The 13,404-nt window shown below is 45.5% G+C and overlaps 1 protein-coding gene and 1 long non-coding RNA gene across 9 annotated transcripts in view; one reads left to right on the plus strand and one right to left on the minus strand.

The window, feature by feature from the left end:
* Positions 1-9,807, plus strand: part of LOC136446584 (homeobox protein HOX3) — a 40,234-nt gene extending 30,427 nt beyond the window's left edge. For 6 of the 8 annotated variants that reach the window (XM_066445036.1, XM_066445038.1, XM_066445037.1 and 3 more), the window contains exons 3-4: positions 6,675-7,132; positions 7,820-9,807. In XM_066445036.1, coding sequence (XP_066301133.1) covers positions 6,718-7,132; positions 7,820-8,697 — 1,293 coding nt within the window. In that variant the 5' untranslated portion in view covers positions 6,675-6,717 and the 3' untranslated portion in view covers positions 8,698-9,807. Of the gene's footprint in view, positions 1-42; positions 145-683; positions 810-6,674; positions 7,133-7,819 lie in introns of those variants that run through there. The other 2 variants (XM_066445044.1, XM_066445042.1) reach the window with 2 other exon arrangements.
* A 230-nt stretch (positions 9,808-10,037) lies between these two features.
* LOC136446596 (uncharacterized) lies at positions 10,038-13,022 on the minus strand. The gene is made up of 2 exons (XR_010757603.1): positions 12,908-13,022; positions 10,038-10,154 (listed from the first exon to the last, which is right to left on the minus strand). It is a non-coding gene; the product is annotated as an uncharacterized lncRNA (long non-coding RNA).
* Between the last annotated feature and the right edge of the window lie 382 nt (positions 13,023-13,404).

Here is a 13,404-nt window from a genome sequence, read left to right on the forward strand (position 1 = left end):
ATCTTCTCCCGGTGGCCCCCGTGCAGTCTGCCCCGCCGCGTTTGGCACAGTAACTCAAAATGGCCGCCGGTTTCCGCACGGCTCCTCCCGGGCTCGTTTGGTCCACAGCCTCGCGTCCCTCCGCAACCATGGCAGGACTCAGGGGTAAACTTTTCTCTACTTCTTACCTGGAGTTTTACACTTCTGTAGGCTACAAATATTGACTGTCTGGCGGCCTGTTTCGCTCTGTCGCTATCCCGTCTTTCTGTATTGTCTCTTTTGACAGGTTCCTCTCTTTACCTCTCTCTGACCTCTCCGTAAAGTTTGACGCTGTTATTTTTTGCTTATTAATTCCATTTTCCTTCACCCAGCCGTCATGTTCGTTGTGGAACAATATTTACATAATATCAGAGTGAAAAGTTTTTGATGTAATCAATTTCTGCTCCATCAGTGGACCGTTTGTCGTTATTCTGCGATCCATTTTCAAAATTTGCTCACATTTTTACATCTAGTTTTCCAGAGATGTGTTTGCATATTTCTTTCCTTTGTCCTTTTTTTGTTACCATACAAACTTTTAACCAAATGCTTGTGTATTGACTTACATAACTCCTGCCGTTTAGAAAGGTACTTCTCAATTGTTCACTAAACGCATTAATTAGCAAGTGTATTGTGAAGTGATTCGTAAGTACGTGTTACATTTTGTACGGATTCCCTTTTCAATCACTTCATCCCTTTCAACTGCCGTTTTTCTTATGAATAATAAAAATAGTCGGTCAGTTTCATCGGCAAGTTCGCGGCACAAGGTCACCTCTTCTCCTCTCCAGACTCAAGTAACGTAGCTTTTTATTTGGTTCATTACCTTTGTTTTGAGTTCTTTAATTGGTTGCAGTGTTCCAAGGCCATGTCCTTCTCAGCCATTTACTTGTTTGGGGTTTTCTTTCAGTGTTCGTGTTGGATACGGTTTAGACCCCGTTCACACTCATTTTTTTCAATCGCGATTGAAGTATAATCGCGATTGAATCGATCCGATCGCGATTGATTTTTTCAGTGTGAACGCTCCCAATCGCGATTGGAACGATCCAAAACGATCCAATCGCGATTGGATTGTAACTACCTCCGGAGGTAGTTTGATTGGATTAATCGCGATCGGATCCAATCCAATCCTATCAAATTTTGAGTGTGAACGCAACTACGATTCATTCCATCGCGATCCGCGGGGATTTCGGCCGGTTCAAGGCTAGGGTCGCAACTTATCACATAAGTAATGTACCAAGTACAATGTTTTCCCACCAATCGTCGCTTCATTCAAGCTCCCAGATTGTCCTGTCTACAGCACTTGTCGCGTTCATTACCCGTACTACAGCGAGGCCAATATACAAAAGCCTTCGTCGTTCACGCCTTCTCGCGATCATAGCCCGCCGATTGCGTTCCCTTCCACGGCTACAGAACATTCTCCAGAGATACAAAATCATCAAGAGTTAACACAAGTGTTACGTTGTTGGGGGACTCCCGCCATTTTGTAGCAAGCGACGCCGAACCTTTGACCTGTGCTTCAATCGCGGTCGGATCACGGCGTACTTGAATCCACTTGGCGAAAAGCAGTGTGAACGCAAAAGTTTCTTTGCGTTCAATCGCGATCGGATCGAACAATCGCGATTATACTTCAATCGCGATTGAAAAAAATGAGTGTGAACGGGGTCTTAGTCACATATCCTTTGGAATCCTTTTCGAGGTCCTCTGGATTCGGCTGAAGAAAGGCCATGGCCTCTTAGCCCCGAAAATGGCCTTGAAAATCCAGTCAAGGTGGATAGAGAATTCCGAAGTCGATTATTTCTGGTCTGAATTATCATCACTGACGGTTGTGTCATCATCTTTTTAATCATAGATGTGATCCTCATATAACAATGAGTTAACCATTTATCAAAAGTTTTAGTTTCCTCGAATCAAGATGGCGGCTACCCTGTCACAGTTCCAAGATTTTGATTCCCGTAAAATAGTGTTCTAATTTCTTTCCTGATTTCTTCCTTGTTCCATTTTTTCCGAAAGTTGTTTTCCTCAAATTATGGAATACATTAAAGCGAGAAGGAGACAAAGAAATTACAGTTGTTTTGATGATTGAAAAGTATTTTCTAATTCAGCAGAATTGTGTGTATTCTGTGACATTTTCTGGGCGTGTCTCCAGCTCCAGTTTGAACTTTATTATCCCGTTAAATCTAATCAAACGTGCTAGTGTTCCACTGAAGCAGAAAGTTGCATGAAATGTCCTCTGTTCGTCAGGGGAAATGCGGACATTTTCTGCGGTCTAGTTTGCTTTTCCCTTTGCGCATGGCACGATCTAATCCAATTTCCATTTTGATGCGTTACGTTCTGAGCATATTCCATTCTAGCGCGGGCTCGATATTTCTAAGGGTTGTGCTAAAATGTTGCACAGACTGTGGAGTGTGTGTGTGCAGTAACCTTTCTGTCACCCCTCCCCACCTGGGGCTAGAACACTCCTCTTCTATTGTTCTTTCTGTACCGCCTGAATCCTGTCCTCTCTCTGACCCCGCCGGTTGAAAAGACCGGTGCAGAAAGAAGCCCTTTTCCCCAATGACGTTACCACGACTACAAACCGTCAATAGCGGATAGTATTTTGGCCTCCTTTGTCCACAGCCAGACTTGCGGACAGGGTATAGTTATACAGCAGCGGCTCTCCCAACCCGAGCTTGTTTTCGACTACAAGGCCTGCTCAAGCATAGAAATTGACCCCGAGCGATTTCACTGGGTTCAACGCGGGGTTATGTGGTAATGATACGTTTGATTTGTCGAAAGCAGAAGTTTTATTTCACTAAGACAAAGGCCGTGATTTGTTTACAATGTCACGTAAAACCATTCAAACTTGATACATTGACCTCTGTTGAATCAGAGTCGAATATAAAACTGCAGAAGGAACGCTGTTCTTTTGGAGCATTGTTCGCTTTGTTTAGCGTCAAAACTACTCTTATATTAACGTCAGTTTATCTGAACAAAGGAGAGGTGCTGGACCTGTATTTATATGAAGTGGATTGTTATTCTGTGCGTGTCCTCTAGAAGTACCAAGGTGGCCTGAAAAACGTTCTCTGTGTAACGACACACTTTTAGCCGTGTCGGTACAGTTGCAATCAGAACGCGGCAGTTTTCCCGTCAAGCGAACCCTCTTATTACCTCCCTCCACATTGACGGCTGGAATAGAAAGCCTGATATTAAATTGGGTAGGTCCCTCTAACAGCTTATCCACTGAAAACTCGTTCAATCTCGGCCGCTCTCTAATGCCGGTATTACCCCGCGTTTGACTCATATCTCTCCGTCCTTCCACCGACTGTTGTTTGCGAAATAAGTTGCGCGGAGATTAATCGGGTTGATTTCAATTAGGCCCAATCTCGTCAGAGGTCGCGCAGAGGTGACTCAGTCCGGTAAATTCATTTTTATTGATACGGTCCAACTCTCCGATGGAGTCAGATTTTTAAGAACGTTGCGAGACTGTCTTTACTTTTCTGGTAATGAATATAACTAATGATTACAATAGAGAATAATTGGTAATAGATGTATGACATTGGATGTATCTAAACCTCAGCTTAGCTCAGCAAAAATGGAGAGAGAGGTAAAGGGAGGAAAAAATCGATAAAACTGGAAGTTTTAATTTTGTGTTTGTCAGTGTGACATTTGAGTGAACCCCCGTGGTGTACAGATACGGGTCACCTGTATTTAGAAGAAGACAACGGGAAAACGTTGGATGTTTGAACGGCAAATACTGTACCCTGGTCAAAACACCGCGTCAGTAGTTCTCTCTGTCCTCCCGCGGTCCGTTATTTTCACCCCCATGCCCCCTCACTATCAACGATTGCTATCACGCGTTTCTTTCAGCCCTTCATTGCTTAAAGTGGCGGGGGAAGCTTGTCCCAGAGCTGCCTATCGATCCGACCTAATGTGATTGAAAGATCCAAGCACACAGGAGAAATCCTTTGTTCCCAGTGCTTTTGTAGAAGTGAATATCCAAGTCGGACGCCGGTGTTGTATTCTTCCCTAGCCGGAGATTGCAATGCCCGGGGTAGGAGAGTTTCTCGCCCCGTTTCCCGTCGATTTAATAATATCAAAAGTTCAGAAGTCGACTCGAGCCTCCTGAGTAGCTTGCCAGCTATGGGAGGAAGCTTATTAAAGGTAACATTTGAACTTTGCGTATTCCCCCAGCAGCTTGGAGCAAGTGCTCCGAATTATTAAAAAGGCAAGATCGCTGCTCTCTACATTGTCAAGAGGCCTGCCCCAAATTTTTAATTTCCATGGTTATTACCAGCATTTTGTGGTCGTGAAATTATGTGCGAAGCGTGTTCGCCAAGGCTGGGTGGAAAACGTGCGCGCTGGTGTAACTCCAGTATATATCTGCGCCTTAAGTTGGGCAGATGGCGTTTTAAGTGCAAATTTGTGCGCTCTGTTTCGTTTGGCTGTTTGGTTGATTGAAACGTCAAGTTGTGCGGGGTACATTTCTGTCTTTTTTATAGTTTCACAAATTGTGATATAATCTCATCTGCTGTTGGAGAAATAAATTATAGAGTGTGATGTATTTTTGAGGGGTCGATGATTGTAAGGCCAGGACGGTAGTTGATTGGGAAAAATTCAGTTAGCGGGTCAGTTTTTGACAGGCGGCACCCACAATGAGAGAGCAGCCTCACTCAAAGGACTTGCCGCTCGCCGTCACTCAATCTGTCATCACAAAACACACGGTTTCTGTCTCTTACGTGACATCCTTCGTGTTTATCCATCTTTTCTCGCGTCATAATCTTTCCTCACAACCTTCGCAGTCTTCGCGAGGAGAGAGTTTCACAAAAGTTGGTCCAGGGGTCGTTATTTCGTTTGTGAAAGGAAATCTGTATAAATAATTAGTCGGTCCTAACGGGACTCCAATCTCCATTTCTGCCCAGATTTTAGCCAGCTGCAGCGCATGAGCACACCCGGCCTTCTGCCAACTTCAATTCTTCATCTCATCATGACATGTGTCAGTTATACCCTCCTCGCGAGCTGTCACTTTTTTCTTTTCTTTTTTTAACTTTCATTTGTAGCAGGAAATCCTCAGTAACTCCCTACTACTTCCGAAGTGTTGATAGCGCTGGCTTCGTCATAGGGATTGATGGCTGCACTCATGCCCAGATATGTTTCACGCTTAAGCAATCGAATTTGTACCTAATAGACGAAGAACCTATATGATATCCTTACTTCTCTATGCGCACTTCCATTGATCAAAGCGAGAACTTCCAATTAATAATTTACGTGGCAGGAGTATCTTTTCACGTGAGTTTATCTTCTTACAGAGTTGGACAGGGATCGCTATGGCCGTATTCTTTGTTTCGCATGGGTGTCGTTTTTCCCTCCTCCGAAAGGCATCAGAAATTGTTGTGTCTGAAACCTTGCCCCCGTCCCATTATGTTTGGCCAAAACATCCGTAGATGGTCGGTAACTCCATCGCCAGAAAGGCCAAGCAAAAGTAATTAAAGGTGGGGGTCTGGCGAAGACAGACTTGTGTAGATTTCCGCCTGTCATTTATCCGTTACAGCTGTCATTTTTCCTACCAGAAACCGCGATCCTCTCGCAGCACATCAATTTCATGTGTCAGCTTCCCAAGCTGCCTCCCTGTCAGTTTTTTCCCTCTTCCCTTCCATTGTCACTCCGTTTTTACCCTCCCCATGTCCCCACGCTACCAACGTAGCTCCAGGTAACGTAACAGAGACGTTATATCACCCCCAACATCTGACTGAAGGCTTATTTTGTATTCATATTATGTTTTGAACGAGTCCATATCAAAGACTTTCGTAAATAGGATTACAGTAGGGGGACTCTATCCGTCCTTATCGATATATCTACAGCTATGAGACTGACAGATGACTGGGTTCTCTTCAAAAAGGATGCCAGCGCGCATCTCCTAAACCTCCTAGGTAGATCCAGCAGATGCTTTGGGGATACAGATAGATATCAAAACTCCAAAGCTGGTGGTAAACATAAAGAGAATTTCCCTGAGAGTTGCTGTCTGCCAAAAGAAGATGAGACAGCATATCGGGTAGAGCTGGAGCGAGATGATGGTTGATTTGTGGTGGTTATCGGAGGGAGCATGCACGCCAAACTAAATAAATAGGAATTAGAGACGCCGGGAGACGGGTCTTTTGGGGAGTAGTTTGCCATTACGCTGGGCCGTGACCCCGGTTGGATATCAGAAGTTTTATATGAAGTAACGAAGCCGCGGTTAATTGAGGAAGAGGGCTATCCCTTCAGACGAGGATTGGGTTAGTAAAAGCCAAGGATACCGTCCCATCTCTTGTTTCAGTCGACTAGAGCCGCCCTTATAACCCAGGATCAAATGTGGAACGCCTGCAGCACAGAATAACGCCCAACTTTCACCCCCACATTTCTCAACAACTAGTTCAACTTTCAAAGTTATTTTCTTCGCAGCTTTCATCCTTTTTGTTTTGTTTTTGTTTATATTGATTTGTCATGGTTGAGTGTTTATTGTGTTCGTTTATTTCGTTGATGTCCAATGTTTAAGTCTTTGAATGATGACGCATAATTAATTCAACCCTCTTAAGGGGGGTTTCCTTAAATAATTGATGTCGCAAAAGTCAAGAACTCTGTACTGCGATACATCTCAGGGTTATTATATTGTCACTTACTTTTTAACCTTCTCTGTTTTCCAGGGCTACCATTGGTCAAGTACGGTCATGTGACGCCGGGGTGCCAATGTTATTTGATAAGAGTGTCAAGACCTTGTCACAAAGAAATAAATTTCTACAAAACAACGAGATGCAAAAATCACCTTACTACGAAACAACATCGCAACAACTTTACAACGGGTACAGCTATAGTAACGGTGAGCGATTCGGCTATGAGGGCAGTGGCGGTGGTGGCAGCTATGGCACGGACGTTACAAAGGAGTTCGGCCCGTCATGTTCTGTACGGAAGCAGGGCAGTTCGGCTGGCGGGGGGACAGGCAACGTTAGCCCGACATGTATGAAGACAAACCCGCCCGACAACAACCACAGCAGTCCGCCTCAGTCGGTCTCCAACGCTTCCATCCTAGCTAACACTAAGATCTACCCGTGGATGAAGGAATCCCGCCAAAATTCGAAACAACGCCAGCCGACCAATTTATCAGGTACGCTGACAGCACAAATTTATTGGCAATGAGAGAATAAATTGAAGCAGCCACGCTCTGCGAAGTGACGGTAAAGTCTGAAAGATACATCACACACGATGAAGAATCGCTAGCTGTTCTATCAAACGCCTTGTCGCTACATCTGTTCCAATTCTGCCGCCGGGCAACGCCAGGCGTTTCTACACTGCCCTTGTAAAGTTCTGTTTTCATTATTAATAACATTAGATGAATTTTAGAGAGCTAGCCAATGATATGGCCGAGTTCATGGGACGATTACGCCGTGATTAGTACGAGTCCCTCTTCTAGGCTAGGTTGACAAATTGTTCAACGTACAACGTCAGCCAAGTATTAGGGGTTGACAGCCACCTCATAAATCAAGTGGAGGGGAGCTGACTTCCGTGATAGGCCCGCCAAATTTCAACTTCCACACACCGCTGTCGCACGGTTAAAACGAAAACAACATTTTGGCGCATACAAATAAACCGTGTGCAGTTAATTGTTGGGTTTGTAGAATAGATTTTCGGCGTGAGTTTTACAGAGTGGAATGGCGGAGTTTTGTAAGGTGACATCGAGTTAGCGGGTTGAAGGGTTTGATGGATGGTCGAGGGCGGGTAGGCTTGCTGTGAATCGGAGCATGCTTGTTGTGGAGGTCACTAAATGTGGATGTTTTTTCTTCCCGGTTCGCAGTGGGCACGACGGAGACCGGGGAGTCCCCGGGGCTGGGCGGCGCGGCGGCGAAGCGGGCCCGCACGGCGTACACCAGCGCCCAGCTCGTCGAGTTGGAGAAGGAATTCCACTTCAACCGCTACCTGTGTCGGCCTCGGCGAGTCGAGATGGCAGCCATGTTAAACCTCACGGAGCGACAGATCAAGATCTGGTTCCAGAACCGCCGGATGAAGTATAAAAAGGAACAGAAAGTGAAGGGCGGGGGTAGTGGGGGAGGCAGCGGGGGCATGAACAGTCCCTCCCCGCCGCTCACGACGACGCCGCCCGGTGTCAACCCGGGGCCCCATCCCACCACCCAGTCGAGCCTGAGTCAGGGTAACAACATGTCCAGCCACATGAGTATGATGGGGTCGTTACAACAGACACAGCCGTCCTACACCCAGTACCCCCCGCCCCATCTCAACCACAGTCTACCTCACCAGGCGCCTCCACACAGCGTCGGGATCACCATGTCCGGGCCCGTGTCTCCGCAATGTTACCAGGCTAACCACTCCCCCTGCCCCCCCACATCAGCCCCACACCCCGTCCCCATGGGGAACCACGTCCCCCACCCCCGTCAGGGGCTCCCACACATGACCAACGGGCTCCCCGCCTCCCCCCTCGAGGTAGTGAGTCAGCGGCAGTACACCCCCCCTGCCGCCCCGGGACCCTCCCCGACAGGCCCCGGGCCGGGTCACCACGGCCTGCCGAACTCGTACCCGGAGTGTCCGCCACATCACACCGAGCTACCTCATCACCAGTACACCACCCCGATGTCCGTGGTCAATATGAACTACTGTGTGAACGTACAAACTCAGGGAAATCGTTTAAACAGTGCGCCCAAACTCACACACTTGTAACCTCTGGGTGCGGGCAATGGATACATGACACACACTTCCGATAGGAAAATACTTATCAATAACAATCCATAAAAATGACGATCAAAATTTACCCTCATATGTCATAATCTCAATTATCAATCTGTGAAGACGTTTTTGAAAGTCATGTCCATATGCCCAAAGAAGTGTTGATTGTAAGTATGAAACCCATTGGATATTTATACGGAGAATTTGTATATTTTCCGCGAAGTTAGACAAGGCAGTGTCATTGCAATGATAGACTCTTGTTGTCATCTATTCTATTCTAAATGTCTTCTCGCTTTCTCTGCCTGTGAATATAGCATTTAACTCTTAGCTAGTGTATTTCTTCACTATTCCTTGCCGTCCTAGTGTAGTTAGCTAGAGAGAGAAACTGATGTATTTATGTAGCTAGTTTTGTCCGTAATTTATTCGAAACAATAAATGAAGTATTCGTTCCGAGGATAGAATTGTAGGAAATATTTAAAAAAGGGACAATTTTATCGTTGAGGAGTTAACCTACAGTGATGTTGCTGTATATGTGTAGAGTTTTTAGGATGAGAAAAAAGTGGGGGTAGCGTTCCTATAATATATGTGGTTACTGTCCGTGTTATTCATGTCATTCATGTGCAACGAAAGATTAAACACTTGGCAGTGCAAGTGAGATTTTCTGTGATGAATATTTGGGGTGTTGACGCCTGTCACAGAGCTCCGTGTGTTCGTACATAGCCTAGCATTTGACCCGACCTGTTCTCCCTGCCAGGCAGTCTTTATTTGTGTGGGTCTGACCCAGTGTAGCTCTCTCCTGACGGCCCAAATGTACACACAAACTGACTGGCAAATCTCGCCCTGAAACTTGACAACACTCCCCTTGCGATCACTTTCACGCACAGGCCTGTCTGTTTTCCGCACAGACGTTGTCAATATTCCTGGCCTCGTGAATTTCGACCCCGACAAAACCCGATCTCTCAATCGCAACAGCCTGGCCTCTAACACGGGCTGCTAGGAGAAAGCAACACGGTGTCAAGAAGTCACAACCGCTCAGTTTACAACTACAACCAAATGTTCTCGGAGAATGTAGGAGAGTGTGAAATTAAAGGAGAATAACGTGAATATATTGCCACACCGCTCGTCTGCCATTATGTGCATTTATTTTCTCTGCTATAGAGGGGGTGGGATCACTGCAACCTGTTCTTTTACACACGAGAAAATTAAATTTTCCTCGCCTAAACAAAAGTTACTTACATCGAGGCAACTACCGTTACGTCCTAGCCTACTACCAAAGACAGCATGGGTACCTTTGTTGGCGAGGGGGAAGAAAGAAAGAAAAAGGAAACCAAGGATTCTGTGTACTAGAAGGAATTTTATTCACAAGATCACATCCTCGACACTTTACCTTCAGCCGTCCCACTGAAGTCTTCGCGGGATGCATGTCGAAAGAGCCCCCTCACTCAAGAAATCTGTAACGAAAAATAAAACATTGTAACCCCAAAATAACAAACCAGAAAATATCAAGGCAAAACAACATACATTGTACACACACTACAGTAGAAGAAACACACAGTGTGACATAAACGCAATATAAACACTCAGTTTGACACCTAGAGTTAATAATTTGACCTTTAAAATTTCTCTAACTGGTTGAGTGTATACTGTTCTTGTGAGGAACATTATTGTGTAAAGTCCCCGGACCGTACGGACAGTGGAACTACCCTTTCTTTGCAGCCACAAAGCTCGACAGTAATTGTAGGGGTCCACCGTCCCGATATTCATACGGAAGGGTCAACCGAGGGACAAATTTTGAATAATTTCGTAAGCATCCCTGCAGCTAAATTTGAAAATATTACAAGACCGCGATGTAGTTGACCCCTCGCTTTACATCGTAGTTGTTCCAGAGGTTAATAGAGTTCTGGTGTTGAAAGGGTGACGTTGGAAATAGAGTGTGGGGGAGAGAAATTGGTAGATATCTACACGAGGAAACACACGGGTTTTCTTGTCATCAGTCTTAGAGCTGTCTTGTCACAATCCTCTCGCGATGCTGAGAAGATGGATGGGCTCCTGCGCAGACAGCTCACAATCAACACAATTCGGGGGGTCATGCCGAATATTTCGTTTAATTTCTTTCCACACGTTTGAACTGAAATCGACTCTAAAAAAACCGCTGATCAAAAAGACTCGTGTCGATATCGCCCGTACCTCATTTAGGGTCATGTAAATTTCGATCCAAGCCGTAACAAGGCGGCAAATACGTTCTCATAACACATTAATATTTCGGACACTGGACCAAAGGATTTCATTATAGGATTCTTCAAGACTTATTAGACCACATAATGACACAATCATGGCCCGGCCGGACTGGCCGAAACGGTCGGTTGGAAACTGACCAGTACGGATTCCGATTAACCCAGTCCAGCGAGGAAAAAAATCGAAGAACGGTCGTTTTTCTGTGTCACGAAATATCGCGTCATTTGTAGGGATAAGTGTGGGGGCATCTGTCTATAAATCTTCGACCCGCAAAGGGGTTTAAATAGTTCCGATTGGGAATTCTATGTGCAGTTGTATCCGCTGCATTTTACAATCAGACTGAGACATCTATTTTATGAGAGACTTTTCCCACTTAGATACAAAAACACGCTAACGTTTACCAATTAAAACTAAATTAAATTTCCCACTAAATATCAAAAGCGATATCGGCACTAATTCAAAGCAAGTTGTGTAAAGAAATGGATTTTTGTGGTTTGAGTTTACACCAGTCTATTCGCCGCTCGATCTAAAATGGCGTCTTTGGTGGGTGCGATTTTATGTACCCTGCCCTTTATCGTCCTTCATAAAAACACACAAGTCACCGGAAATCAATACGGCGTTTTACCGGGACTAGTGGAGTCACAGAAAAGTAATCCTCCGGTCATTCATTACCGTGGATATGTTGGGGAAATTAAGGCCCCAAATGTTGGGTGATGAGGCCGGTTCAGAATGTAGCTTTTGCGTAAGTGCGTGTGACAGCTATGATGGAACACTCGTGGCCAGTTCTAACCGCTGCACGTGAAATGTTTTTTATCCATGCACGACTGTTTCTCGCACAACCTCGCTAAGATCACAGATGGTTTTCCTATTCCACCATACCTAAAACGTCTGACCGAAGTCAAGCCCTTTCTAAAATAGAAACCGTTACTTTGGGCGAATATTTGAGAGGAGAAATATGTAGTAACAACTGCGGGACGATATAGTAGTAGTCAGCCATTTGGGTAAACTGTAGCCTAATTTTGTACAGTCCAATTATGTTTGAGTCGTAGGAAAATTAGACGGTACGCCTGCCCGTTGTTTCATCATGTAGGGATTTAGACGGTTGGGATATTTCATTAGAGGGGCAGAGATGACACGAGCAAATAGAACTAAGTATTCAACCGAGGCGTTTTGCTGTCAAAAGACGTTCGGCCTTACATTCGTTTCCACCCGCTTGGAAAAAGCGGGTCGACTCGGCAAATACAAACTTATTTTTCTACCTAGACTCGTTCTGTGGGTTTTTGTAAGTCAAGCGTGTCTCTCTGGTCCTAGAGACGGTCTGGCACTACCAGTCGCTGCTTACACAGTCTCGACGGTTTCCTGTACTTACGAGAAGAGAGGCCCAGCGATCCTACCAAACAACCGCCTTCTTAAATATGCACACTTATTTTTCTGGCCTATTTTCTGGCCTAACGCCTTCCAAGTTGTATCCAAACCCGAACACACAGTCCCCCATCCACACAGGTTCGATCTGGGGGACAGGGGGCCCAATTTGTGCCCGAAATTTGATTAAATCGGCGGCGGCTTGAATATATTCAAATGTGAACTTTCAGTGACCCCTCGGGTAGCTGACAGGAAAGGGGAACCGGTTCCCGACAAACAACACGACTTGTGTCGCGACCCTTTCTTTCTTCTTCACTGTAATACAAACTTCGCTGATTTAGCCCAAACGAAAAGGTTTCCCTGTTGGTTTTAGGCCTGACAGATGGAAATGTTGGGCTTTCTTTCGTCATCGATTTTTGCAGAGGTCCCGATCGTTGCCGAATGCCTTGGCGAGGAATTCGGTAGACCGACTCGCCCCTAGCATTTTTCCGCCATAGCGTCCCTAGCCGACCAAATGTTCCGATTTTCAGGCGAGAAGTCGAACAGAGGTACTCTTGGGTGTAGAGTCTAGGGGGAACTGTACATGTAGCGTACATGAGGACCTTACCTTGGAGGAGGCTCTTGTAGAGGCCCTGCAAGCTGCCGTCGTTCACCCCAGGCACGCAGGCTGCATTTGATGCTTTCGCAGCACTTGTAAGCATCGGAGACGGAGCATTGACATGACAGCCGCATTGACAAACTTGAGTTTCTTGATAAGAGCGCTCAGCCATTCTTTAAAAATAAACCGGGTGCGTTCGAACCTTAGCTATAATATACCACACCGGTTCCTACAACGCTATATATCACCTACACTCTCTCGTGACTTTGAGATTTATTTGAAACTAGCGATAATGACTTTTGTCCAATTTACCTGTCAGGGTTTCGGGAGAAAATGATTGGTGAGGTGCGACCGCTTGTATTGACAAGTTGGCATGTATGTGATGACCTCAAAACATCCAACAATCCATTTAAAATCCACTCTTCTTGTGCCTTGTGTTAGTTCTACCTGATTCTTATCGCTACTAGACAAACAGTTGGCATTTGCTTTAGAGTCCCGAAGTAAGT

The sequence above is a fragment of the Branchiostoma lanceolatum genome, chromosome 12 (genome assembly GCF_035083965.1).
Source record: "Branchiostoma lanceolatum isolate klBraLanc5 chromosome 12, klBraLanc5.hap2, whole genome shotgun sequence".
NCBI lineage: Eukaryota > Metazoa > Chordata > Leptocardii > Amphioxiformes > Branchiostomatidae > Branchiostoma > Branchiostoma lanceolatum.